A 27,106-nucleotide genomic window follows, 5' to 3' on the forward strand; every position below is an offset into this window, starting at 1 on the left:
CAATGAATATGGGACTGTGTTGTTTTTCATAAAATAAATAACCTAAATTAGGTTTTTTCTTTAAACGTGTTCTAAGTTGTGAAACAGAAAATATACCGGATTTGATATTTAATATTTTTAGTGTTCATGTTTGCTATTAATTTTGGACAGTGTAAGGCCATAGGACTAATGTAAGAATAAGAACATGTGTTTATAGTTTCCCTTTAACTAATCCCATGAAGTCATGATGATTTGATCATTTCTTAATGGTGCGCAAAAATATATTTCACTTCATCTAATCCATTAAGTGCTATTCATCAATTACAACACGTAGTTATAGCAACATATATCCTGCATCTAGTCTATTATGTCACAAAGTTTGAATCCTGTTCCCATTTGTCTCTGATAAGAAGGGTAAATGCTGCTTTTCATGGCACTTCTGTATTCAAGCCAATAGCTCACATGGTCAGAGCAGGAACAGTTACAGTGAAGACAGCAATCCTTTTTAATAAACCGTCACCTAGCAACACATTCAGGCAGCCAGGAGACATGATCAGCAAACACAGTGTGATGATAGGGCTTTGTCCTGCATGGAAAAACGACATAATGAAGACTGCAACGTCATCAATTGTAAAATAAATTCAAACATATCATTTTCATTTTACTTGAACATGTAGGCCTACATCATGTATTCAAAAAGACACTACACATTAAACAAAAAGAATGAAAAGTGTCTGTAGTTGTGCAGGAGAGGTTGAAAGCCAAAAAATAGATATTAACAATCGTTAAAATATTTTTTTTAAAGAAAAAGGATCATATCCTGGCTTATGTGAAGTTGCACTAAAACGACTGAGACGCTGTGTCCCAGTGTCTTAAAGGAATTGTGTTCAATATTTTTACTTCTTATGATTATATACATATTTGTTTATCTTTTCTTACATGGAGCAACTGTCAGGAACCTTATTTCCCCCTGGGATTAATAAAGTATACTTTGATTAGTAATTGTTTCACTAATGAAAGCGTTTTTCAGATTTTTTAACAATGATATTAAAGAGATGAAAGTAGGCTGTTTTCCAAAGAGATGGTCCTCTGCATTTAATATACATTATATTTCTAAAAATGTTCCGCTACATGTATATCAGATTAAGGGCATTTTCCAATGATGCAATGGGTCACTGACTGCAGTATAGTGGAACAACATTCATAAAGAAAAGAAAAACTGATTTTAGAAACTAGCAGTGTGAATACTTCCATAGTTGATAAGTCCTGTAAACGCCCTGACAAACATGTAGGTAAAACCAGCAGGTACGATACGGATCATTTGCCTCGGGATGACGTCACTTCCGCTCTCCACACCGTGCTATAAAAGCGGGAGCTGTTGCGGCGAGTCGTCGGTGGAGAGAGAGAAGAGGCTGCCGGCTCTCAGATGCTGCTGCAGGATATTTAGCTCTCCAGAAATACAGAAAAGTGGCTTTAGTTCAGGATGCGTCCGTAAAAACCTACCGAGTGTTTTTAGAGGGGTTAAAATCAAACCTTCTGATATAAGCTTCGCTTCTTTCATATTCCTGGAGAGCTTCATGCACCTCGTTTCCAAACATGATCGGGAGAGGACTGTTCGTTTTGACTCTACTGTCAAGCTGCGGTAAGGAAATGCTCATTGACGTTAAGTGACATCATTCTGTAGGTGTAGGTTTCTTTTTCCTGCATTAGAGACGGACTGGTTCAGCACCAAGGACAGCGACGCACGTCTTTAATTGCGGCGGAAGCTGGAGTGAATGCACCTGCACCTTTTGGCACATTGAGTCCCCTGCTGTCACTGTGTTTTAGTAACAGTGGGAATAGCTTCGGGCATTATAACAAATCATGATTCATATGTTCCTCCTTTTCTTTGCAGTTCTGTCATTGCCAGTGACTCCAAGTCAGCTGGAGAATGAGGACGTGAAGGTAAAGATTTTGTGATCATCATCAACATTATTATTATTTTTGATAAAGGTGTTTTCGCAGTGAATTAAATGTGCTTCTTTGTCATAGTGGGACTACTAGCAGCATTCAAAAGGCAATCTGGGATTATGAATACTTAATTCAGGCAATTTAACTCACTTAACTATATTTTGTGCTGGAGGCAATTTCAGTATAACCACATTAAACATTCATTCTGAGAGAAATGGAGGGCGATTTCACATCTTGATGGAGGGAGAGAGGCAGTTTCTAGAAGAGGTTTAGAGAGACAAGAGAATGAAGGTGAGATATGGACGATGTGTAAAAGAGAGGGATGGGAGTTGGCTGAGGGACATTCAAAGACAGCGAGCTTTGAATAGCATGAACGAGTGAACATATGATCTAGCCAGTGGCTTGACATTAAAAGCAGAATGGGAGTTGGAATTATTTTGATCATCCTTCTGAGAGTTTCCCTTATTTTAATTAGTGGTTGAAGATCAGCATTCAAACTGTTCAGCACATGGAGATGTATTCCCGTATCACCAAGTGGAGGACTTTTTAAAAAAAAAGGAGAATCCTTCATTCGCAGCATATCAGACATTTCAGATTGTCACAGAAAAAGGTTTTGAAGTCATTTTGTTTCTGTGTGTGTCTGCAGGTGATGAAATGCATTGTGGAGGCGTTGGCAGATGTCCTCTCGAGACCCCGCCCCGAACCTGTCAGTCAGGAGTGTTTGACCACGCTGAAGACAGGTGAGCCACACCCAGAGGACAGACACTGTATTTATCTCAGTTTGATAATGTTAATGTTATTAATTGTAATGAATGTTAATAGAAAATTAGTTGAATAAGTGCTTTTCTAAACTTCCATTAAAGAAATCACAAGAGATCACACAGAGATCACAAGCCAATACATTTCTAATCTTGAGAAAAGGACTATAATCAAGTAGTAGCGATTATTGATCAACGCATGACACTGTCAAGGTCAAACACAGATTTGTTTTTGTCTTTCAGCAAATGATCACATTCAGATCTGTCCATGTCATTTTAGGAGAAAACTAAATTACACATTTATGCCTGGATGTACTGTTCAGTTATGTAACTTCGCTAACAGTCGTGAACTTGACACTTATTTTCAAGCTCTCCATAATTAGTCCTCAATCTTCAGATACCAAAAGTTGTGTTCTCGTGATGAATAAATAGCTTTCTTGAGAAATCTTTAGTTTTCACTCCAGTTACATGAAAACAAGCGTTGATACTTCAAGATAATAATGTACTTGTGATCTGAACACAACTGTTCTCGGCCTCCATACATATCCAATACATGTTCACTCAACCAACAATATTCATTAACCTTTAAATATGACTTTTGAATTTATGACAAGGGGCCAGCCCTGAAAGACAAGGAACAGACATGGTTTCCTTGATATCAAGTGTTATGTCGATGTGTCTATTCATGTGACACAAAAATGAAAACGTTTCAGCTATATCCCACTGATACACCAGAAGATGATGTCATCCACTTTCTATTTTGTTCCATTTTCAAGAAACTGCTGAAATACATAAACATTAGATTACACATCCAATCCAAGTCATTCTTATTGTATCCATGTATTACAGTAATGCAGTGCTGTTATGTAAACCTTCAACATCCTGCAGCCTACCAAGACATTGGCATGTAGTCAATGTTACTTATTGTATCTATAAAGGAAGGTGATGTATGTGTACAGCTTTATGTTAACCATAGACCATCTTTATTATGTTTCATGGAGAGCATGCCGCTCACATCATAAGGTTAATGGATTGATGCGATGGCTGCCGGGTATAAAACCCCCTCTCCCTTGAATGCAGCAGGGTCTCTAGCACTGAGTTAAGTATTCAGTTGCATAGCCGGTGAATTACCTTCATGCTGCCCTTGTTGTAAAAAATCAATGGCAGCATTACTCACCAATCTTTGTAACTGAGAGCGGGAAACAATACTCCACCGGAGGGATGCCAAGAGGAAAGGGGGAGGAAAGGGGGAGTCAAAGTGATCGAGAAATCAGATCGCAGATTCTGTTATCAGAGCACAGCGCTGTACAGTAGTCGTCTCTTTTGTGCTTGTGTGCAGTGCCGTTTGGGGGTCAGCAAAAAAGTCCAATGCTCACTGCTGCTTCTCTCAGGGAGTCTCCGTGGGCCGAATGACTCATTGTGCTCTTGCTTTGAAAGCAGTACATTTGTGGGCAATTAACAGTGACGAACCTCTGAAGCAAGTTGCTGAGTCCTTTGAATAAGTGAAGGGGAACGACACGTACCTCTGTTTCACCCCTTAGCTGTTCTTTCTTTCCAAAGTGGGACATCACACCACTCATTTGCCCGCGTTTTGATGCGTATCTCCGTATGTATGTGTTCTACGCAGATGACAGGCTTGTTTCCATTCTACGACATCATAACTTTCTGAAGGAGCTGCAGGAGATCGCTGTTCGGGGTGAGTCAAACATCACACAGCGCGTCTGTTCGGGTGCTTGTTTACATGTGGAAAACAGGACGCTTCAATAACTCATTTGAATTCTAGGTGGTCAGGAGAGAGCTCTGTTGCAGAGAGATGCTACAGCTGAACCAGCCACACCGTCTCCTCAGACTGCGGATGATTTAGCTGGTGAGTTTCTGCATAGGTTCAGACTCATTACGCTTTCTTTTCATTTCAGTCACTTACATTTTCAGGGTGATCTCTTATCAGCATTTAAAAGTGCACCAGCTGTCAACAATGATGCATCACTTTCATTATTTCCTATTGTATATTGCCAGCAAAGCAGGGCTGACAAACAGAGGAGATATGCTGAGGTTCATTTGAACTTTGCTGATGCTCTCTGTTGAAAGAATCAGAACAACCCTGAGGTGCTTCCACCTGACAACACATGGCTTTTTGTTTACTTAGTGGCATACTACCTGTAAAGCACACAGTGGACGAGTAGCAAAGTACAGCAATGACTAATAAGGTTCACCATCCCTGATCCTGTTGGTTTTCTGACAGCGAGCCTTGAAGGGACAGTAGTATTTATCCATCAAGATTGTTTTGTCAGTTGCCAAGTGTTGCAGATATCCGGAGAGACAATACCATCAATTCTTCCTAAGCTCCATTAGAACAAGTAGCTACTAATCAAAAAGGCGTATAATGTTATCTTGTCATTGTCACAAACATCTGAGCTTAACGATGAAAACAGAAAAAAAGGTAATACCTATATTACATTGTGATCCATTTTTGTAATGTATAACGAAGGCTTTTCATTGCCACTAACTCACACAGTGTCAGATAGCGTCAGCGGCTTATATTAGTTAAGGTGATATTACTGTAATGTTTTGCATTGTTGATTAACCTTTTGATTATTTGTTGAGAACAAAAGAGGCCATTACTAATTCCCAGAGCCCAAGATGAGGTCTTCAAGTTGTTTCATTTGGGCAACATTTATTTTACAATAATACAAAACAAATGTTAACATTTAAGAGGCTGGAACATCAAAATTGGCATTTTTCTATCTATTATTACATAATCAGTTCATTTGTGCAGTTATAATTTAACCCACTCCATTAAGTGAAAGCACACAGATTTGAAAGGTACGACAGGAAGTGGCATCGTCAATAAACTGTTCCGTTACCATCACGGGGAAATCAATGTTCTTTAGTAAATTAACCCCCCCCCCCCCCCATTTTCAGATCGATCCATGTTGGAGGCTTTAGGAGGCCCAGGCGAACGATCCATCCTGTCCCAGAAGAAGAGGGATGGAAATGGAGACAGAGAGGAAGAAAAGGAGGACAGCCGGGGAAATGGAGAGTCACAGGAGGACAATCACGTCGCTGGAGAGGTGAAAGAGAAGAGGGAAAAGAACGAGAGCCCAGGAAGTCACGCCTCCGAGTCTGAGGATGAGTCCACTGAGGGCAAGGCTGAGAAGAGGGAGGAGGAAGAAGAGGAAGAAGAGAAGAGAGCGAATTCAGAGGAGGAACACGTGATTAAGCAGAAGAAAGGCACGTAGACATGTCCTCTTTACTCACTGTATGCCTCTCTAATGTTTGCAGATCATTTCTGTTGGAATGAAAGAAACAAAAAAATGTAAATGAGAAATGTCAGGAAACATGAATATTTAGATCTTGATGTTTTCACTTCCATTCAAATCTTGTGTTTTTATGTCAAGAATAATGACATCCAAGCTAATTAAAATATGCAAAAAAAGTTGACCAAAGGCAGATAGCAGATTCTTTAGATAGGGAGAGTGCAAAGCTTTGTAGTTGAAACCGCCTGCCTCCACAGGACTGTGTGATTGATGGAAGTGCTTCCATCTGCATGATGAAATCAGCCCCCTGACAGGGGAGGGGGCCGACAGGCTGGCAAACTGACAGCACACCAACAGAGATGATTAAAAGTCTGCATGTCCCAGAATTCAAATGAGCTAGTTACAGCTGGATTACTTAACCATACTCTCTATCCTTGTGTCGAGACTGAAATCAAGATGTGGTTTTAATCTCCAGACCTTTCAACAGATTAACAGAGGGATTATTCTTCTCTGAGCTAAAATGGCAACATACAATGAAATACCTTTTCTCTAAAAGTGAGCCTCTGCCAAGTCATCTATATGCTCCAGCCATGCTTTTAGTTCTCATAAAGCACAGCCATCAGTGTTGGGGGGCAGAGCTGCCAGCTGGCAAGACATATTTCATTAGGAGAAGTGGAATCTTGCTGATGTTGGAGACTGGAGAGTATGAGCCTGCTGTAGTGAAGTGTCACAGTACAAAAAAAAACATTATTTATTTTCATATTCAGGTGCTGGATCTGGTGAAAATGGAGATACTCCCAGATTCAAATCAAAGAGAAGACCTTTGTTGAAGAAGAATGGGACGATGTCAAGAGATTTGCACCAGAGAAGAAACAGGAAGAGGATGAAAGAGAGATGAAGAAGGAGGGGGGCCTGAAGCGATGGGCCAAGAGGGGCAAGGCTTTGGCGTTAAGGAAGAAAGCAGTCGGAAAGGAGCTCAACACAGAACAGAGGTGCCACATCACTCGCAAGAGCTCACGGAATGAAGAGGAGGAGAAGAAGAGAAACACCCATGAGGACTCCAGAGGAGAAGGAGCTGCAGATGATCGCTAGAAGGACACCTGAGGAGAGGAGGGGGCTGGAGGAGGAGGGGAGCGGCAGCCGGAAGACAGAGGTGTGCAATCCACCCCTTTATCTCCTTACAAGTGTTAGGGCTCTGTCAAGCAGCTAAAATTAATAGAGTTCAACTTGTTGGGAAACAAATTGGTTTGCTTTCTTCCTGCGAGTTAGATAAGAAGATTGATTCCACTTTACTGTGTGTAGTGAATGTAAAGCTACTGACAGCAGCAAGTTAGCTTAATTTAGCTAAAAGACAGAAACAGATGGCTCTGTCAAAGCGTAGCAAACTGTAACTGTTTTCACGCTTATGCTAATATTTTAACATGGTATATCTTGTTTTTCTTGTTAACTGGTAACACATAGTCAGGCTGATAAATACTTTGTAAATCTGCACTTTTTTAACATTTTCTACAGATTAAACAACTAGATTTAATTTATTGAATATCAAGTTAGAAAACTTAATTTGAAGTTATAGGGGTTTTGGACAAAGACAAGCTAGCTCTTTCCCCTTGTTCCCAGTCATTAAATTAAGCTAAGCTAACAGCTTCTTGAGCTAGCTTGAAAGTTAGCCTACAGATATGAGAGTGGATTCTATCATCTCACTTGACTTTTGTCTAGAAAGCAAATAAACATATTTCCCAAGTCGTTAAACTGTTTTGTTAATTTTACTTTATTTAAGATTAGATTTTCTACATGGCTGACTAGCAATTGTTGTAGCCGCATGTAGCTGGTTTGCTAGCTCAAGCCCAAACACTGATAAGGTTGCTGTGATTAACTGACAAACAAATAATGAAGCAGAATATCTCCTACAGTTTAAATCCCATAAACATACAAAATGGCGCAGCCGCTGCTTGACAGCAAGTTTTAATCCTGCTATTCATTGGGCTTGTTTTACTAGCCACCAACTGTTACATATGTGTTGCAATAGTATGAGGCTAAAGGAGGCGATTCGGGTGATATGGTGTTCTTGCTAACAGTCAAAACAGCAAATGAAATGCAGCTGATTGTGTCTAAATACTTTTAGTGCTTTTGTTAAAGAAAATACATGATTGTTTGCACTCTAAAAATATTTGTCCTGCTCTCCCCTCATTATTTCGGCAGGAGCCAGAGATTGAAAGCCTGGCAGCCATCGAGTCAGAGCTGGAAAATGTTGCCCAGAAACTCCATGAGATGCGGCGAGGCTGAGATGAGAGATTGGTTTAAAAAAAAGTTGACATCGCAACCTCCTCTGCCCCCTCGTCCTCCTCCGCTTCATCGGCTGCCTGTTTTACACAGATAGAGCGTTTGAGTGTGACAATAATTGGTTATCTTTCGCTATTGTTCCAGAGGATGCCCACTTGCCCACAGCTGCGGCCTCCTCTGTGTCCTCCTTTCCCTCGCATAGATTATCATACAGTAGATGCACATAGCAGTAAGACTTGCATACTAAAAAACAAACAGATGCACAAGTTCTGTGCGTTCTAACACATGCATAACAAATATTCAGAGCACACTTCAAAGCTCCTGAAGGAAAAACCCCTCTGTCAGTAGATTGACAACATGTTTCTCCCTTTTCTTTGACAATCAGCTCTCTCTTTTTTTTGCATATGTATCTCGCCTGCTTCAAAATGATTTTAACACTGCAATTGGATTTGTGTTGAGGCATATGCAGGTTGAAACACACAGACAAGGTGAGGTTGTACAGTAGCGGCATGTATACATGTACAGAGCTCTTTTTGGGATGCGTACCTACTAATGGGGGACAGATATGTAGATGCTTACTTATTACAGATACAGATTACTCTAATCATGCCAAGGCAATAAGTGAACATTTTTAGCAGATGATGAACTGTAATTCATTTATGTAAGAAAACCAATAAATTGAATAGTTTATCTTGAAATCTCTGTTTTGTTCATTCCTTTTAATGCGTTTTTTTAAACGAAATAAATAATTGCAAAAGAGTTATTGCAATAAACTCTGCTTTCTAACCCATTTACAACCGTCTAGGTATCTCAATGGATTGTTTAACTGTTGAAATGTACGTTTTTGGCGTCACTTGCATCACAAAAATAAAGAGAAAACAGTAAAGACCAATTAAATGAAATTGTTTAACATAATAATATACTGTATTTCTTACTCACACAGCACATCTCATTTTTTGTGGGCGAAGACGCTGAGAGTATGAATCATCACTGTTTATACTGTACATGCAGAACATTAAAGACAACATCATTTAACCTTTAGTTTTAGCGTCAGTGTTAAATGATTCATTGGTTGCTACTATTAAGCAGAAAGAGCCAGCATTTGGACTCACAGTGCGGTATTAAAAATAATCTCTGCATTTGGACGGCAACATTTTGAGAGCTCTTCAGCAGAAGTAAAAATGGATTGAGGAGAGACAAGAATAGAGTGTGGGCGGAGGAGGAAATGCAAAAGAAAGTTCTGCTTGCTCTGGCAGCTTAAATAAATATAGCTGCTGCAGACTGAAAGCTGTTAGGAACTGTGTCCATGGACAATATGTACTAACCTAACACATATGTGCAAATCTAAAAATGGTTTTCCTTCATGATATGCTATGGCACAGCTAACAAATCACATCAATTAAAAGGTAGTATTTATTCATGATTAACATGAGCAAACATTTAAAAGATGGGTAGAGAAGCTAGGATTGACATTGTTAGACATATTATATAAATATTGTTTAACCAACTATTACAACTGTGGAACAGCGAGATTTATGTAAGGCTGTAAAGGTCTACTCCTTATTAATATTTATGTAATGGATATCAAAACAAGCTGAAAATCGTATTTAAAGAAGTCCATGACAGCACGTTGAAAAGGGCACCAGATGGCGACATTACACAGTCTCGATGCTCTTTTCCAAAGGTGAGTGCTGTCAGCGAGGGACATCTTAAAGGCCACCACAGTCTCTCTTGAACATTTTAATTTTTCTTATTAATAACTTAAAATCATGCAATTACTAGTTTACTTTTGGAAAAGTATGAAACCCTTGCATCAAGCATAGGCTAATACATTATAAGAACCCTCTTTTAGTTTAGCTAACATATAAAGGTTAATTTCAACAGCCACCGATCTTGTGCATCATGTATGTTTTCTTTGTGTTTTATAATGTTTTTATTTACTGAATAATGCATTACAATAAAATAAATGAACTTAGTTGAAAGTGGAACAACAACCCAACAAATGTAACTCCTGTGGTGGCAATAAAACCATCTGTATGCTTCATCATAAGGAAAACTCCCTGCTGATGAACTCATATGCTAATACTTGAGAGTGATACTAACATCAGTTAGTTCATTCATTCATAATTCATACTAGCACTTAAATATGAAACATTAAAAGGTTCTAGTTATGCAGATCGTTGTGATGTGATGCATTTACCTTTAATGCTTAGTTTGAAATGATTTGTAACACATCCAATGGACCAAAGAGGAGATGTGTGTCAAAGCTGAAGACAGAAAGATCGGAGAACACATTTGTATAAAAATATATAACGTTTTATTTCCAGCTACAAAGTGAAACATGTAACAGTTTTGTCACACTTCTCAATAAAATTGTAAAAAATACACTATTGATACATTTGGAAGCACAGAACAAATGTTGATTTTAAATTAACTTAAACTGTACAAATATAAACATTATTTACACATCAACAATAAAAAAGGAATGAAATAACAATTCTTCCAGTCTTTTCTCTATTTGTGGTGCAAAGTAGACACTTGGTTACCTTCTTCTGACCTGAATCGGTAACAGTCGTCTTTTTTTTCTTTTTTTCTCAGTGCCATGGCAAAGCCCACTGTGTTCCTTATCTAACCTTAAACTCAGCACGCTGCTTGCTTTCTCATCCACATGCTGGTCGGATCTCTGACCTTTCCTCTACTCTGGAGCAAGGTGAACAGCGCAGACAAGGCCGACATTCAGGCCTGTGCTAACAGACAAAAACACACAACACACACGCGCACACACACACACACACACACACACACACACACACACACACACACACACACACACACAAAACACACACACACACACACACACACACAGGACACATTCAGACCTGTTTGCTCAGGGGAACACTGGCCTGCTGTGGTCTACAGCTGCTTAGAGTTTCCAGGTCTGGTCTGGGCTCTTAGGGTGGGGGGAGTTATTAGACACCTCATTTAGAGAGGAGGTCATGGTTTAGATAAGATATACAAAATACAGTAAAAAGGACGGGTCTGTTAAAGGGGTTTCAAGGGGAATGGGCAGCAACCTGACAGTAGGTTTGTCAAAAATAGAAGTTATAGTGCAGGAATCTCTCGGAGCTGCTATGCAACCCTCTGTCTGAGTCTATGGGCTGATGTGCGCCAGCCGTACAAAACACACCGACACTTCGACAAGTGTCTGGACTACTTTTACAATGAGAAAATAAAACATAGACATATATAATGAGCTGCAAAATGAGATGGAGTTTTGTTTTTCAAGTCATAAGCTGCGGTCGTTCTTTAAGTGGCTCATGCCATGTCTCCCATCATCTTCTTGTAGTACATAGACTCAAAGATGTCGTTCTCGCCTGGGCAGTTGTGGTGGCAGGCGCAGGACTTGATGAACATCATGTGCTTCTTCATGAACTGTCCATCTGGGCATTTGAACTCCATGGGCAGGGTGGTGGTTCTGTGGGGGGTGCAGCAGCGGCCGTCCAGGCACACGCCGCAGAACTTTGGCCTGTAGGACTTGGTGGTGGTGCAGCCGGAGATCTCAAACTTCATGGGCTTGGAGAGTCTGGGAGTACGGATGCACTTTTTCCCTTTCTGTAGGAGGAAAAGAAGAGGGAACACAACTTAGTTAAGCATTCTTTGAGTATTTGCCATTTCACTTTGACTCTGTTGAGGTTTTGAAAGCAGTGCTGTCGAACAAAAACTCACCCTAATGCTCTGCTCCAGCTGTGACTCGCATGGTCGCACCATACACAACCGGCTCTGTTTCTCCAGGCGGCATTCACGGTTATCATTGGTGACCCTGGTGGAGACCCCAAGGCCGCAAGTCTTAGAGCATGCGCTCCATTCAGTAGTCTGAACCAGGCAGTTCTCCCTCATCATGGAGAGGTCGGGGCCATAGGTCTCTTCCTCTCTGTAAGCTGTAAACACAGGAGCAAACACTGGATTAGAAACATCATCTGCAATGCCTCCTCTTTATGTCAAGTCCATTGAATGAACTATACTTTCGGGTGCTCAAAAGAGAACTTACAGGCCAAAGCAGAGCCCATGAAGCTGTGTCTGTTGGGAGAATCACACTCCCATTCCTCGCAGCACTTCCCGGGCACCTTGACGCGTCTTGGCATGGGGCAGTCGGGGCTTGGCAGGCGGATGTCCATTGCGCAAAGTGGGACGCACCCCACAGCTCCATCCAGACAGGTACACTGGTACTTGCAGCTGCTCTGGAAAGACTCTCCGCTCTTGAACACCATGCCTCCGAACACACAGGTGGCTCCATCTCGAGCTGTTAGGGGTAAACGACAAGGGAAAGGTCATGATTCGGTTCAAACATTAAAGGAGAGATAATGATCTACAGCGGGGCGACGCAGAAAAACAAATGTCAATGGCTCACCTGTGCACACTCCGATGCGTCTATTGATGGGGGCTCCGAAGTCACAGTAGAGGCCTTTGTGGGGGTCACAGAGGTCCTTCTCAGTGCAGAGCTCTCCCATCTGTTTGGCACACACCCTGCAGCAGCCGCAGCCGTCCAGCACGAGGCTCACTCCTGGGGGGCACTGAGGGGGGGTGGAGGGGCACGAGCACTGGTTGCTGCACTCCTGACCTGCAGCCTGAACACATACAGATACACTTATTTAAATATCATCTCCACAAAGTGTTTCAAAGTTATAGTTTCACATCCAGCACACAGTCATTTTAACATTAGGCTTTTGTCACTATGAAAAGAGTTTAAAGACTCAATTTAAGACTATATTAAAAGTTTAAAAAGAACAGCAGTGAGATGTAATTCTCAATGTGTTTTTGACTTACCATGTGTGAGAGCATGATGCACAGGAAAGGCAGCAAAATAATTTTCTTCATTCCAGCAGACATCTTTTCTTCCTTGTAGAAATAGATTTTTTCCTTAAGTCTCGTTGAGAAAGTCTTCCGTTAGTCTCAGAGTTTGAGCTGTAGAAACCGTTTCTGATCAAGTTGATCTGTTGTCTCGTGGAGTTTCTCTTCAGCTCCGGTCACAGTCTTTTCTTTCTCTTGGTGAAAGCTAGAGGTTAGCTTCGGTAGAAGGAGTTGATCTGAGTTCTGACTGCGGAGCCCGGCTCCCTTTATACTCGCTGGCCCTCGTAGCACGTCACTGGGGGCTGAATGGAGAGCCAGCCCTGGACAAACATGGACATACTTGGCATTCTTTCCTCGCTTCCTGACCCCCACTCCAGACATCCCACATTCCTGCTGTCTGAAGGCAAGGCTCTGCTGCTCGGCCAAACAACACCGTCTCTCTCTCAGAGCGGGCTTTCATCTGGAATGGGAGGTTAAGTCTGGTTAGAGGCCTGGGACCCCACACTGGGAATTCCTGGAGACTGACTTCACAAACAGACAGCCGGTACCTATAAATATTAATTTCAAAAAAAGATGAAGAACATTTTTTTTCAGCTCAGTTCAAAAGTGAAGGCACAAAAAGCTTTGAATGAAAGAAGAAAAGTAAAAAAAAAAAAGTCTTAAAGATGCATCCACATGAGACGGATAAATAAAAATGCTTGATGTGTGATGAGTGGTTAACACTGTAAGCCCACTACAGCATTCCTCAGCTTCAAAGGCACACAGACTTTAATACATTAGCAGCATGCTGTTAGGGAAAGGAAGTTCATTTGACTCATTAACTTGAGCTACTTATCTAACAAGGTGCTTGGCTCCCGCTGCCTACCTCCTGTTAGTTTGTCTTCTGTACTCCTGTGGTAACATCTTGGACACCGCCTTGGCATTTTTGTGTACTGACATCAGTGGCTGAACTGCAGCTTTAAGCACTAAATATTAAAACACATTATGAGCACATTATGATCTCTTGTGCAGCAGGAGTATAGGATATACAGATAAGATAAGAAGCATCTCAACCTGTTAATGAAGTAACAGCTATACAATAATGTAAAAAATACTGTTTATTAGAAGTCCTATAATAATACTTGTTTTTGGCCTTAGTGACTGTATACACAGTACGATTGTTAATACTTTTAAGTCAATGCAATGCAAAGTGGTTGTAAATGGTCCAGGTGGAGCTAGTTGTAACTACAGTGTGTACAGTAAAGTATTTCCCAATCTAGGGCTTGAGGCCCCCCTGAGGGTCATAAGATAAGTCCAAGGGGTCGGGAGATGATCTTTTGAGTGGGAAAGATGAAAAAACAAGGTTCTGATACACAGTTTGTAAACATTTCATTCTTCTTTTTGCTTATTTTGGAAATATTGGGTCATTCAAACAATTGTTTATATCTCAGCATCTGAACTATAGCAGACATATCTCTTTAATACAGGGCAAAAAAGGTTGGGAACCATCCATTCATATTTTTAGAATGATTTGCATGATATGGCTTATCTCTTTTAAGTGAAATCCTAATCTTTATAAATGTAGTGTAGTAAAAGAGTATAATATCTGCCTGTGAAATGTAGTGGAGGAGAAGACTAAAGTAGCAGAGCTATTACAATATGTACCTTCTTCATCCAGATACTTATAAATGATACAAGTCATATGACACTTAACCTAATGGATTTAGCAAATGGTTGAAATAATATTTGCTATGTCTGTCGTTCATTTCTGCAGTTAATCTGACAAGATGATCCTAATGGTCTGTTTCCTGCGCTACCTGAGCTGAGTGACCTGCCAAGGTATGCAGGGCAGGTATTCAGGGACAAAGAAAACGTTCTCAGGTAATGGCTCTTCCCATAATGGATCTTTGTTGAATTCAGCATAAGACTGCTTTACCTAAAAGGAGGATTCGGTTGAAAACAAAAGCTTGGGGATTTTACTTGGGTGTTTTTTTGTCCAGGGGTCTTAGTCAGGACAAATGATGATTAAAAATCCTGAGTCGACTTAAGTGAAAGTGCGGCCCATGGAAGCATGAGGGGCAGATATTACGGGAACAAAGACTATGTTCTCTGGCTTGTCACCTGCCTAATGAGGTTTAGTCTATGACGAACTTAAAAAGGCCAGGTGTGCCCTGTCCCTGGCCAGGCTTATTTTACTACATCAAACCCCAGAGTGGAGGATTGCAGGAAAGGGGCTAGACGGAGGTTTGTGTATTTTTTGCATAAGGGGGATCACACACCAGGCGAGACTCTTATGAAAGGCGGCCCTGCTCCTTCTTCAGCCAGCGAATCGGAAATGAAAAACTCCCAGAGAAACCTGGAGCAGGAGGAATGTGAGAGAGGAGCCAGCAGACAGGGCTGTTACTACAGAGGAAGCCTTTCCATATAAGGACGTCAGCTCTTTTCCTAATATGGATACGTTCTCTGTCTATGCTGCCGCCGTACAGTAGGGACCCCTTTTAGAACGTCTGATCTAGGAAAAACACAGAGTGAAAGTGTGTTGTGTGTGTGGAGTATTTTGTCTGTCAAAACAGACCAGGGAAAGTGTGTGTGTGTGTGTGTGTGTGTGTGTGTGTGTGTGTGTGTGTGTGTGTGGGTGTGTGTGTGTGTGTGTTGTGTGTGTGTGTGTGTTGTGTGTGTGTGTGTGTGTGGTGTGTGTGTGTGTGTGTGTGTGTGTGTGTGTGTGGTGTGTTGTGTGTGTGTGTGTGTGTGTGTGTGTGTTGTGTGTGTGTGTGTGTGTGTGTGCTGTCAGTCTAGTCATCACAGCACCAAGGCCAAAACTTCCACTCCATGATATCTAAAGGAAACAGCTTGATAGAGGAACGTGCTCTGGCCACGCTGCAAAACAACACTCAAACTTGGCATTGACATTTTTATCTTCCATGCAGACTAATGGAGTTTCTCTCAGCTTATTTGACATCACAGGCAATTTCTTTAACGGTGTTAAGGGATGTTGTTTGAAGATCAAGTCAAACTCTTTTGTAGTTTTCAAGCTTTGGTGGATTTGACTTGAACATATAGCATCAAGTCTGGCCAATTTAAAGAATTAAAGGTATGTCTGAGTGGCATTTTATGAATAAGAAGTCTGTCAATGGCAAGATTATAAGAAAACAAAGTAAATGTAAGGTCAACAGAGAGCCAAAAGAGGTTGATTCCTGTTTTTGTGACTGTTATTGCAACTGTGAGTGTAGTTACCGTTATCTGGGTGTTGTTTTGTCTGCTGGTTGTTTTTCACTGAGCTCACTCTTTCAAGGTTTTTCCTGTTCTGAATATCAGGCCACATGCTTCACTGTTCTGCAGATCTGGATGGGTTGACCGCGGAGGCCAAAGGAAACATGGCTCTGTGTGTGGTAGGCTCAGATATGTCAAGGCTAAGTATAGAGCGAGATATTTGTTTAAAAGAATAGCCGTGGGTTAAAATCAGTAATGGAACTGTGTGGTGGTGATACAAATGTCAGGGGAGTCTGTTCAGCTTTGTGCTCGTTGGCGTCGGTGTTGTTGAACATACCTGCGTGAAAACTGTCTGACCTTAAGTCTTCTAGTCTTTCACTTGTTGGAAACATATTGTCTAAACCAATGAATCTTAAGTATGCTGGTGATAAGTGGATTCACTGATACGGTTAGAGTAACAATTGCATTGTTAACCAACTTTATGTCATAATTATAAGATTTCTATGTGAAAGTCAAAATATGTTCAGCTTTAAATCATTTTATTAATTAATCTATTTGGGAAATTGTTTCATCTTTTGTTGTGTTCCAATAATAAAATCTCCAGCCAATAAAACAACAATATTAAAACATTAACAAAATAGGGCCTCTCTGTCTGGCCTTAATTTCAATGAATCTTTCAATAACTGATTTTGTAAACGGAACAATTACGTATTAACAGCTTGTGAAGTTTATAATGACCTTGATAGAAAACTTCGTTAAACATCAAATAAATATGGAGCAACATAAGCATTAATTTGGTCCTGTTTGTCTCTACCTCGTACATTTGAGTCTAATTTTGACTGGTTTTGGTCGCATTCAGAGGAAAAAATTGCCTCTTTAGCAAAATGCTGTCCTATGTTTACCACTTAGCAGCTAACTTAATAGTAGCATTGCAAGTGATTGTTTTTGTAGAGTAAAGATTAGATTCTCTGCCCTAACTCGATTGGGCCTGACCTGCGGCTCAGGTCACAAGTCTCAGCTCTCATTGATAAGAATAAATTATACATACTTTATAAATGGCAATGGCATATGATGTTTTTTTTGTGTTTTGCTGACAATTTGGTATGAGAAGGCCCATGTTGGAGATCATGATACAAATACAGTATATTTTACCTTACTGAAAAACTTAAGTAGACTTGAGCTTGAAAAATATTGTTTATTGAATATTTGCTTTCTTCACATTGGAAATTAAAGTTTTAAAAGGATCTAAACGTTGGGGCAGGTTTATGTATGGCCGTGTCGATTTGTGCGCCCGATCAAAGCTCTATCCAAGAGAAAAAGAGTCTAAGTATGAGCCCCTTACAATTGATTTGCAGAGCTAAAAAACAGTAATTATTACTTTCTGGTCATTCAAGCATTGCAATGAGAGGTCCGGGAGTTCAATTATTCTCAGGAATACAGCTGGCATCAGCATAAGTAACTATAATAATAATGTCATGCTAATGTATTGTGTCAAGTTTATTATCTTTCCAAAATGAAAATGAACCCTCAGCACCTCCTGCCTCTTGAGAATTTGCTGACAGAGTGATATTCCTAATTTAGCGCTGCCGTCATACTGTTTTTTCGGTCATGTGACCCGTGTAGTTATTCCAGGTCAAGGCCTGCCTTCTATCCTAGTCTTGGTTTACGCACATCGCTGCCTCCCACTTATAGCCTCATTACGTCACTACTGGTTTCATAGCTACTGTGTGACATCACAAGGGTAGCCGTGTCAGCTGGGGAGTTTTGAACTTTAGGATGTGTGGAGATGACCGACTCGGTGCATTCTTATATGCCCACAGCAGGCTCCCCTTCAGGAATGGACAGTGAATATAGTTTTTAACCCTCCTGTGTTTGCTCTTCCATCACTCCATGGTGGATGAGCTCATACCTGATGCTGACGTCACAGAGGAGGCCTCTTCTAGCTGTTTACACAAACACTGCTCCATTCAGAGCAGCTGCCGTCATACCTCCCTAGCAACTATAGAGCTAACTAGGCAGATAAACATCAACATTTAAAAAAGCCCAGTCAGTCTCACTGAACACTCTGTACTGAGGCTGCATTTTTGTTCCGTACCGGGCCAGATATAGACTTTTATTTCACAGTTTTGAGTTTATGTAGTGTTTCTAAACAAATATCATCTGTCTTTGATTTGTTATGTGTACTTTCTTTTTGATGTGAGTTTGAAAAAGAGGTATGAGGTTTAGTGGATACATTTATCTAAACCATGCTGCAGTTTTTGGTGGACTTTTATGTACATTTACTTTATTAGGCAAACCTAGTTAAAATGCAATTTGCTGGAATAAAACCCACATTCATTCATTTTATAATAATTCAAATGTAGGGTTAGGCTTTATGGGAGATGTAGCAACTATGTTTGAGTAAATGTACAGTTTATGTATGTGTTCAGTAACCGTGGGCCTATAAGTACAGTATATTTGAATGTACAGTATATGTGTGCATGTGTGTTTTTGTATCCAGGCAAACCCAGTGTGTGTTTTTGCCAAACTGTGTCCATATTTGAAGCTTTGGTACACTCAGCTGTCCATTAAACTAAATTCCATTAGTGGTAGCTGGCAGGCTAAATGAGGAATGTTCCTTGGCGTTAGCCTTCAAACCGACCATCCATATACCACTGTATAAACTGAACATGAAACCAAGATCTCAAAATGATTTTCCTGCCTGTATATTTTTGCCTCTTTGAACTTTTGGGCTGCCTGCACGACGGTTGGAGAAATTGAAAACAACATGGTTGCAGAAAAAACACAGTTATTTTGTCATTACGGTAAATAACATTTGAGGCATTTTAGTTGACTTTCGAGCAGTGCAATGGACAAATTAACCACACATATTTGTATCGACATGGCCACAAATGAGGAATACAGACCAAAAGAACAACCCTGACAAGACAGTAATATGTGCATAATAATAATGTTTAATCTGCAATATGTTTTTTTACCAGTTTGGCAAACAAAATAATACGTGCAGGGAAAAGTAATTGTTGCTTTCTTTTAGGAGCCTGCCTGCAAAAACACTTACAGAGATATTTTATAATGGATGGGATGGTGATCTGTTGAAATTTAACAATGGAGAAGGGACAGGTCAATTACTTGAGATGAAAGTCTTCGAAACTTTTTGAAGCCTGGCCATGAGGAGTGGAAAATAATAATGGATCCGGAGCCTGGGATGATTTGTTGAGATTTAACAATGGCGTTGGTGGGCAGATGAACTGCCAAAATGGAAACTGTGTCTATTTAAAGCCCCGAAGTGGTGGAAAATGTTCATACTGGAAACATGCATGAGACTCAATCTTTTTTCCGGCACATCCTGCACGAAATAGCTGGGTTTTAGATTACTTGGGGTAATGGGCCGAAGAATAATATATTTACCGTAAGAAGTCAGACGGGCATAGTTGGAAGGTGAAGTGCATTTTTTGGTCAAATGTTCTCATAAATCATTTAGTGAGGGACGTCCAGGGGAATGCATTTGCCATTCTGTGTTAACAAGGGAGAAGATATTGCTTTCATCTATCTTGGACAAAGCATTTTGCGACTGGCAGATGCTCCCAGGTGGAAACCCAGCACTTGATTTGCAGTGCATGGGAACATTTGTGCAGATATAACAAGGGGGATTAATGGCTGGATTAAATATCAAAGGCAGAGAGGGAGAGTGGAAAGTGCCTTTTTAAAACCTGGAAAGTGTTTAGACTAGAGACACTGATGAGAATTTGGGCTGTTTCTCTTTCAACAAACAGCCGAAACTCATCTCAGCTGTGGATTTACTGCCACACACATGGATGTGGAAGTCAGGTGGTCTGAACCTAAACACATCTCCATGTGGGTCTAGGGTGGCCTCTGTTCTGTCTCAGTGACCTCTCAGCTAGAGGTTGACAGCCTTTCTAATCTTAGACATGATTCCCGGCACACTTAGTTCTTACGGACGGCAAAATATTTGGGTCACAGAGTGCCCGTGACCCTAAAGATGGTCTGCCCCTTACAGGTGTTTCTAAATATAGTGTGGGACCTGCCACACACAGTGCTGCTACTACAATGGAATCATTTAAGTAGAGCACATAAAGCATGACGAAGCTTGTCAGGTTGGTTGGAGGTCTGTTTGTTTTAATGGACAGTTCAACATCTTGAAAATGTTTCGCTTTGTGCCTGGAGTATGATGGTAAAATGAATGCCGGTCTTAACTCCAGGAGTTCATTATCCTAGCTTAGCATAAAGACTCAAAGTATAGGGAAACAGCTCATACAAACAAAAATATACCTTCTAATAAAACTAAAGATCACTTAAAAACATGTTTTGTTAAATCCCCACATAAATAGGAATTAATAAATGGTAGTTGTGGTTTTAGGTAAAGAGTTCGAGATGCCACAGTAGACGAATCAAAGGGTAACATTGTATTTTTAATTTAGCTCCGTCACACTGTCATGACTCAGTGGGACAGATTGTTCATATTATTAGTCACACCTGTGCTTTGCTGTCCAAAATGACAGCTGTGAAAAAAGCCTTCAGTATAGCAAGTGTAATGGCTGCCTAGAGTCTTCCTAGATGGAACAACCAATTGGCTATTGTTCTGACAAAGATTTAGCCTGTGGGGGCAATGACCAATATTTTTGGTGTTCCTGTTTAGCCAATCTGGCTTCCTCTTTTTTTGCGCTGTTCCTTGTTTGCAGTCCCATTAGTAACTTTAAAGGCAAGGAATGAGTATGGAGAGAGGACCTGTAATTGTTACAGTGTGCAGGAAGCAGGACCCAAATGCAGATTTAAGTGACAAAATAATTCCTTTATTTCAAGGCTACAATATTCAGAGACAGAACAGAACACTCACCGCAGTTAACTCACAACACAAGACAACCCGACAAAGAGAGACAGAAAACCCAGAACTTAAATACACCCAGGACTAATCACATAAACACGAGACAGGTGAGGAGGGAGGAGAAAACACAGAGGCACCAGGTGAACACAATCGGGTAATCAGGGAGGGAAACAGACAGAAAGCAAACAGGCAGGAAACGGGGGTGAACACTTTATAAAATAAAACAGGAAACCCAAAGATAGAAAAAGACAAGAAAAACACCAACACAGACAGATCCTAACAGTACCCCCCCTCCCTCAAGGGACGGATCCCAGACGTCCCAAAACAAAAAAAAGTCCAAAACCTCAAGCAGGGTGGATGGAGGGGGTCCGGAGGAGGGACGCATCACTAAGCCACCAGGGTGGGTGGAGGGGGTCAAGAGGACGGGACTGAACTGACCGCCCAGGGGCACGGCAGAGGACCAGGAAGGGGTCTCGGGCGGACGGCCCGGGGGCAAGGCAGAGGACCAGGAATGGGTCTCGGGCGGACGGCCCGGGGGCAAGGCAGAGTCCAAAAAGGGGAATTCGGGCGGACGGCCCGGGGGCAAGGCAGAGGACCAGGAAGGGGTCTCGGGCGGACGGCCCGGGGGCAAGGCAGAGTCCAAAAAGGGGGACTCGGGCGGACGGCCCGGGGGCAAGACAGAGTCCAAGGTGGGGACCATGGAGGGGCGAAGGCAGCGGCAGGAAGAGTCAGGGGGCCGGGCCCGAGGGCGAAGACCGCGGCTCTCAGGGGGCCAGGCTCGAGGGCGAAGACCGGACCGCCAGCAGGAGCGCAGTCGGCGGGACCTCCAACAGGACAGGACACAGGATTGGCAAGACCCCTGGCAGAAGCGCAGTCGGCGGGACCCCGAACGGGACAGGACATAGGGTTGGCAGGACCCCCGGCAGGAGGGCAGTTGGCGGGGCCTCCAACGGCACAGGACATAGGATTGGCAGGACCCCCGGCAGGAGAGTAGACGGCGGGACCTCCAACGAGACAGGACAAAGGGTTGGCAGGACCCCCAGCAGGAGAGTAGTCGGCGGGACCTCCAACAGCACAGGACAAAGGGTTGGCAGGACCCCCGGCAGGAGAGTAGACGGCGGGACCTCCAACGAGACAGGACAAAGGGTTGGCAGGACCCCCGGCAGGAGAGTAGACGGCGGGACCTCCAAGGGGACAGGACAAAGGGTTGGCAGGACCCTCGGCAGGAGAGTAGTCGGCGGGGCCACCAACGGCACAGGACAAAGGGTTGGCAGGACCCCCGGCAGGAGAGTAGTCGGCGGGACCTCCAACGAGACAGGACAAGGAGCTGGCAGGACCCCCGGCAGGAGAGTAGACGGCGGGCCCTCCAACGGGACAGGACAAAGGGTTGACAGGACCCCCGGCAGGAGAGTAGACGGCGGGACCTCCAACGGGACAGGACAAAGGGTTGGCAGGACCCCCGGCAGGAGAGTAGTCGGCGGGGCCTCCAACGGCACAGGACAAAGGGTTGGCAGGACCCCCGGCAGGAGAGTAGTCGGCGGGACCTCCAACGAGACAGGACAAGGAGCTGGCAGGACCCCCGGCAGGAGAGTAGACGGCGGGACCTCCAACGGGACAGACATACGATTGGTTAGAACCCCCGGCAGAGGAGTAGTCGACGGGACAGGACATGGAGTTGGCAGGACCCCCAGCGGAACCTCCAACGGACCAGGACATTGGGTAGGGACTTGAGACGTGACTCGAGAGGGGACTCGAGAGGGGACTCGAGAGGGGACTCGAGAGGAGAACTAGAGAGGGGACTAGAGGAGGGACCTTGAGAGGGGAACTAGAGAGAGGACTCGAAGAGGGACTAGAGAGGGGACTCGAAGAGGGACTAGAGAGGGGACTAGAAAAGGGACTAGAGGAGGGACCTCGAGAGGGAACTGGAGAGGGGACTCGAGAGGGAACTGGAGAGGGGACTAGAGAAGTGACCTGAGGAGGGACTAGGGAAAGGACTAGAGAAGGGAACTCGAGAGGGGACTAGAGATGGGACTAGGGAATTGACTAGAGGAGGGACTTGAGTAGGGACTAGAGAAGGGACTAGAGGAGGGACTCAGGAAGGGACCAGAGAGGGGACTTGAGAAGGGACTAGAGATGGAACTTGAGAGGTGACTCGAGAAGAGACTAGAGATGGAACTCGAGAGGTGACTCGAGAAGAGACTAGAGATGGAACTCGAGAGGTGACTCGAGAGGGGACTTGAGAGGTGACTCGAGAAGGAACTTGAGAGGAAACTGGAGAGGGGACTCGAGAGGAAACTGGAGAGGGGACTCGAGAGGAAACTGGAGAGGGGACTCGAGAGGAAACTGGAGAGGGGACTCGGGAGGGAACTGGAGAGGGGACTCGAGAGGAAACTGGAGAGGGGACTCGAGAGGAAACTGGAGAGGGGACTCGGGAGGGAACTGGAGAGGGGACTCGGGAGGGAACTGGAGAGGGGACTTGAGAAGAAACTGGAGAGGGGACTCAAGAGGAAACTTGAGATGGGACTGTGGCAGCTGGGGCCAGAACTGGGTCTGGAACCATGGCTGCGGGGGCCGGAATTGAAGCCAGAATCATGGCTGTAAGGTCCGGTTCTGGAGCCGGAAACATGACTGTAAAGTCCGGTTCTGGAGCCGGAAACATGACTGTAAAGTCCGGTTCTGGAGCCGGAAACATGGCTGTAAGGTCCGGTTCTGGAGCCGGAAACATGGCTGAATGGGCCGGCTCTGGAGCCGGAATTGAAGCCAGAATCATGGCTGTAAGGTCCGGTTCTGAAGCCGGAAACATGGCTGTAAGGTCCGGTTCTGGAGCCGGAAACATGGCTGTAAGGTCCGGTTCTGGAGCCGGAAATATGGCTGTAAGGTCCGGTTCTGGAGCCGGAAACATGGCTGAATGGGCCGGCTCTGGAGCCGGAATTGAAGCCAGAATCTTGGCTGTAAGGTCCGGTTCTGAAGCCGGAAACATGGCTGTAAGGTCCGGTTCTGGAGCCGGAAACATGGCTGTATGGGCCGGCTCTGGAGCCGAATCCATGGCTGCCGGGACCGGTTCTGGAGCAAGGACCATGGCTGCTGGGGCCAGAACTGGGTCTGGAACCCATTACATTTTGCTGTATGATGTCCTTTTGTTGTTCTGTTGTTTATGTCTTCTTGTGGAACCTACTGCTGCAGGTCTCCCTTGAAAAAGAGATCATTGATCTCAATGGGATTTTACCTGGATAAATAAAGGTTTTGAATTGAATTGAATTGAACCATGGCCCTTTGGGCTCGTGCTGCCAACCTGGCCTTGCGACTCCTTCCTTTAGGAGCCGTTTGGAGGCTCCGTGGACCTCCAAAGGCCAGACGAGTACCAGCGAATGGCTCCTGGACTGTAGCAAACACTGGGTGAGAAGCAGGGGCTGACGCCAGACGGACCACACCGATGCGTGTGGTATCAAAACGGGAGTTGGGAGGCAGGGGATAACACACCGTGAGAAAATCCAAAATCCTGCCCGATAAGAATTTAACCAAGCCTGGCTTCTCCATAGTAATCCGGCGTGCCTCTGCCAGAACAGCCTCTCGCTGCTGAACCCTGGACGCTCCCAACCATCGATACGAGCAGTCATCCAAAGCAAAGGAAAACTCCAATAGCTCCTGCTCAAAAGGATCTGCAGGGCCCATATTTTGGTCGGGTTGTAATGTTACGGTGTGCAGGAAGCAGGACCCAAATGCAGATTTAAGTGACAAAATAATTCCTTTATTTCAAGGCTACAATATTCAGAGACAGAACAGAACACTCACCACAGTTTACTCGCAACACAAGACAACCCGACAAAGAGAGACAGAAAACCCAGAACTTAAATACACCCAGGACTAATCACATAAACACGAGACAGGTGAGGAGGGAGGAGAAAACACAGAGGCACCAGGTGAACACAATCGGGTAATCAGGGAGGGAAACAGACAGAAAGCAAACAGGCAGGAAACGGGGGTGAACACTTTACAAAATAAAACAGGAAACCCAAAGATAGAAAAAGACAAGAAAAACACCAACACAGACAGATCCTAACAGTAATCTCATCTTTATAAATGTTATCGAGCAAAATGGTCATCAGACAATAGCCAATTGGTTCTGAGACTGCCTGTCTCTACCACTACCCGATCTGTCCCCCTGCCCGATCTGTACTGCGCATGTGCAAGATGGTCCGCCATATTGGACAACTCCGTACGGCAACCCAAGTAGGACACTTGACACAGTATGGAGCTATTTCAGGGTCATAAGTTTTGATCATTAAAAAAAAATACAATTTATTTGAAAGTTCAAGTTTTTATCCTGAACTTTGAAAAATACAATGATATATTCAAAATAAAATAAGTATTTTAAATAATTTTTCAGGTTGAATATTATTTTGATTCAGTTCAGCAATTTTTTTGAATAAAATATTTATTTTCAGATTTCACTTTTATACATAGGCTATTTTGATATTTGAATCCGTATTATTTTCAGTTGCAGATTTTTCGTTTTCAGATTCAAAACAATTATTTGTTCAGTTTCAAATCTTGTTTTTTCAGGTTTCACATTGTTTTTCATCTTCAGATCGTTTTTCACTTTCAGATCTTTTTTTTCGCTTTCAGATCTTTTTTTTCGCTTTCAGACTTTTGGCTCTGATGTTGCTTGGGGGGGATTGATTGATTGATTGAAACGTTTAAAGGGGCGGGGCTTAGCAACGAGTAGTGTGGACGGGCCGTCTGTGACAGGCCTCCCTCTTACCTCATTCACACCAACGCAACTCCGGTTTAAGCTCCGTGCAAGAGCTTTTCAGGTTCAGAACTGGTTCTTCGGTTTAGCTCCGGCTCTTTTCACACCGCCCAGAGTCCGACTGGTGCTGTGTCATCGTTTGCGTCATGACATAACCGTTTGCGTGCCTGCTTCATAAAGCCAAACCGCGCGGAAACCCCTCACAGCTCACACCAACAACAACAACAATGGCCGATTGTGCTACAGCTTCCTCTTTACCTCTTCGGAAGCCCAGATTCCCAGTAGGTAGCTGGTCTTTTCAGTGGACCACTGCTGCTTGTTACGTTTCTCCATCGTTGTGTACAAACTGGATAAAACGTGGGCTTTTGTTGTTGTTCAGGAGTTGATCTGTCTCTGCCCCCGCCTCGACGTAAGCGTGACGTATGCGGTGCTTTTGCTCCAGCCAATTTTTTGGTGCTTGAAACGAACCGGATTCCGGAGCTAAGAGGCTGCTCCGCTGCTGTGTGAACAGGAAAACCCGGTGCTTTTCAAGCTTCAGCTCCGAACCGGCCCTGAAACACCGTTGGTGTGAATGAGGTATTAGCATAGTATTAGTCATGTTGCCTTCATGGATGTTAGGTAGCGCGAGAAATATAACTCAATACTTTCTATACACAATACTCCCGTGATTGGTGGTAAACAAAACTGATACCAGCGTCAAAGTTCCGTTAAGCGAGCTGTTGAGCATCGTAGTTGACAACAATCAAGGTATAGGAGCAATAAACTGTGCTAGAATGTGAAATTACGTATCCGCAACGAGCCAGCAGGTGGGTCATTCCTAGCATTCGGTGCCATTTCAGCTAGGTTAATACAAATAAAAAAATTAAAAAAATTCCATGTTTTTTTTTAATTTAATCTGAATGATGGCTTGTTAAAGTATAAGACACATGTTTTGGTTAAGCTCAGGATATTATGTTTAAATAATTGTGACCTAATAATCGGATGCAAACGAGGCAAAACGTCCACCCTGTTACAGACATTCTCATGTCTATTAAAAAGTGTTTTGTTTGTAGCCTTTATTTAACCAGGTGAAAGCCCCTTGAGATCAAAAGATCTCTTTTTCAAGGGTGACCTGCAGGACAGTAGTTACACATGTTTTGACTACACAATCATTATAAATGTTAATTATCTAACAGATGAAATGTTCCTTACTTAACCTCTCAAATTATTTAACAAAACATTTTTTAAAAAAAAGCATTATTTAGAAAAATAC

General features: G+C 43.0%; 2 protein-coding genes across 2 annotated transcripts; one reads left to right on the plus strand and one right to left on the minus strand.

The window, feature by feature from the left end:
* The first annotated feature begins 1,362 nt into the window (after positions 1-1,362).
* chga (chromogranin A) lies at positions 1,363-9,116 on the plus strand. Its single transcript, XM_034228626.1, is given in 10 exon segments — positions 1,363-1,621; positions 1,874-1,923; positions 2,576-2,669; positions 4,315-4,383; positions 4,471-4,554; positions 5,610-5,918; positions 6,712-6,768; positions 6,771-6,994; positions 6,996-7,097; positions 8,144-9,116. Coding segments are annotated over 10 exon segments (1,119 nt in total). The 5' UTR covers positions 1,363-1,575; the 3' UTR covers positions 8,228-9,116.
* A 1,402-nt stretch (positions 9,117-10,518) lies between these two features.
* Positions 10,519-13,298, minus strand: ccn2a (cellular communication network factor 2a). Its single transcript, XM_034228628.1, has 5 exons — positions 13,049-13,298; positions 12,633-12,849; positions 12,273-12,524; positions 11,951-12,162; positions 10,519-11,836 (listed from the first exon to the last, which is right to left on the minus strand). The coding sequence occupies exons 1-5, from the start codon at positions 13,109-13,111 to the stop codon at positions 11,540-11,542; spliced, it is 1,041 nt and encodes a 346-aa protein (XP_034084519.1). The 5' UTR covers positions 13,112-13,298; the 3' UTR covers positions 10,519-11,539.
* Between the last annotated feature and the right edge of the window lie 13,808 nt (positions 13,299-27,106).

This window comes from Gymnodraco acuticeps, unplaced genomic scaffold, assembly GCF_902827175.1.
Source record: "Gymnodraco acuticeps unplaced genomic scaffold, fGymAcu1.1, whole genome shotgun sequence".
Taxonomy (NCBI): domain Eukaryota; kingdom Metazoa; phylum Chordata; class Actinopteri; order Perciformes; family Bathydraconidae; genus Gymnodraco; species Gymnodraco acuticeps.

What these genes read in the sequence shown, in the direction of transcription:
- ccn2a (XM_034228628.1), bottom strand. Translation starts at nt 13,111, where the DNA reads ATGTCTGCTGGAATGAAGAAAATTATTTTGCTGCCTTTCCTGTGCATC. An exon ending in GCATCATGCTCTCACACATG is followed by an intron (nt 12,850 to 13,048) that starts GTAAGTCAAAAA and finishes GTATGTGTTCAG; the next exon opens with GCTGCAGGTCAGGAGTGCAG. An exon ending in ACGCATCGGAGTGTGCACAG is followed by an intron (nt 12,525 to 12,632) that starts GTGAGCCATTGA and finishes TACCCCTAACAG; the next exon opens with CTCGAGATGGAGCCACCTGT.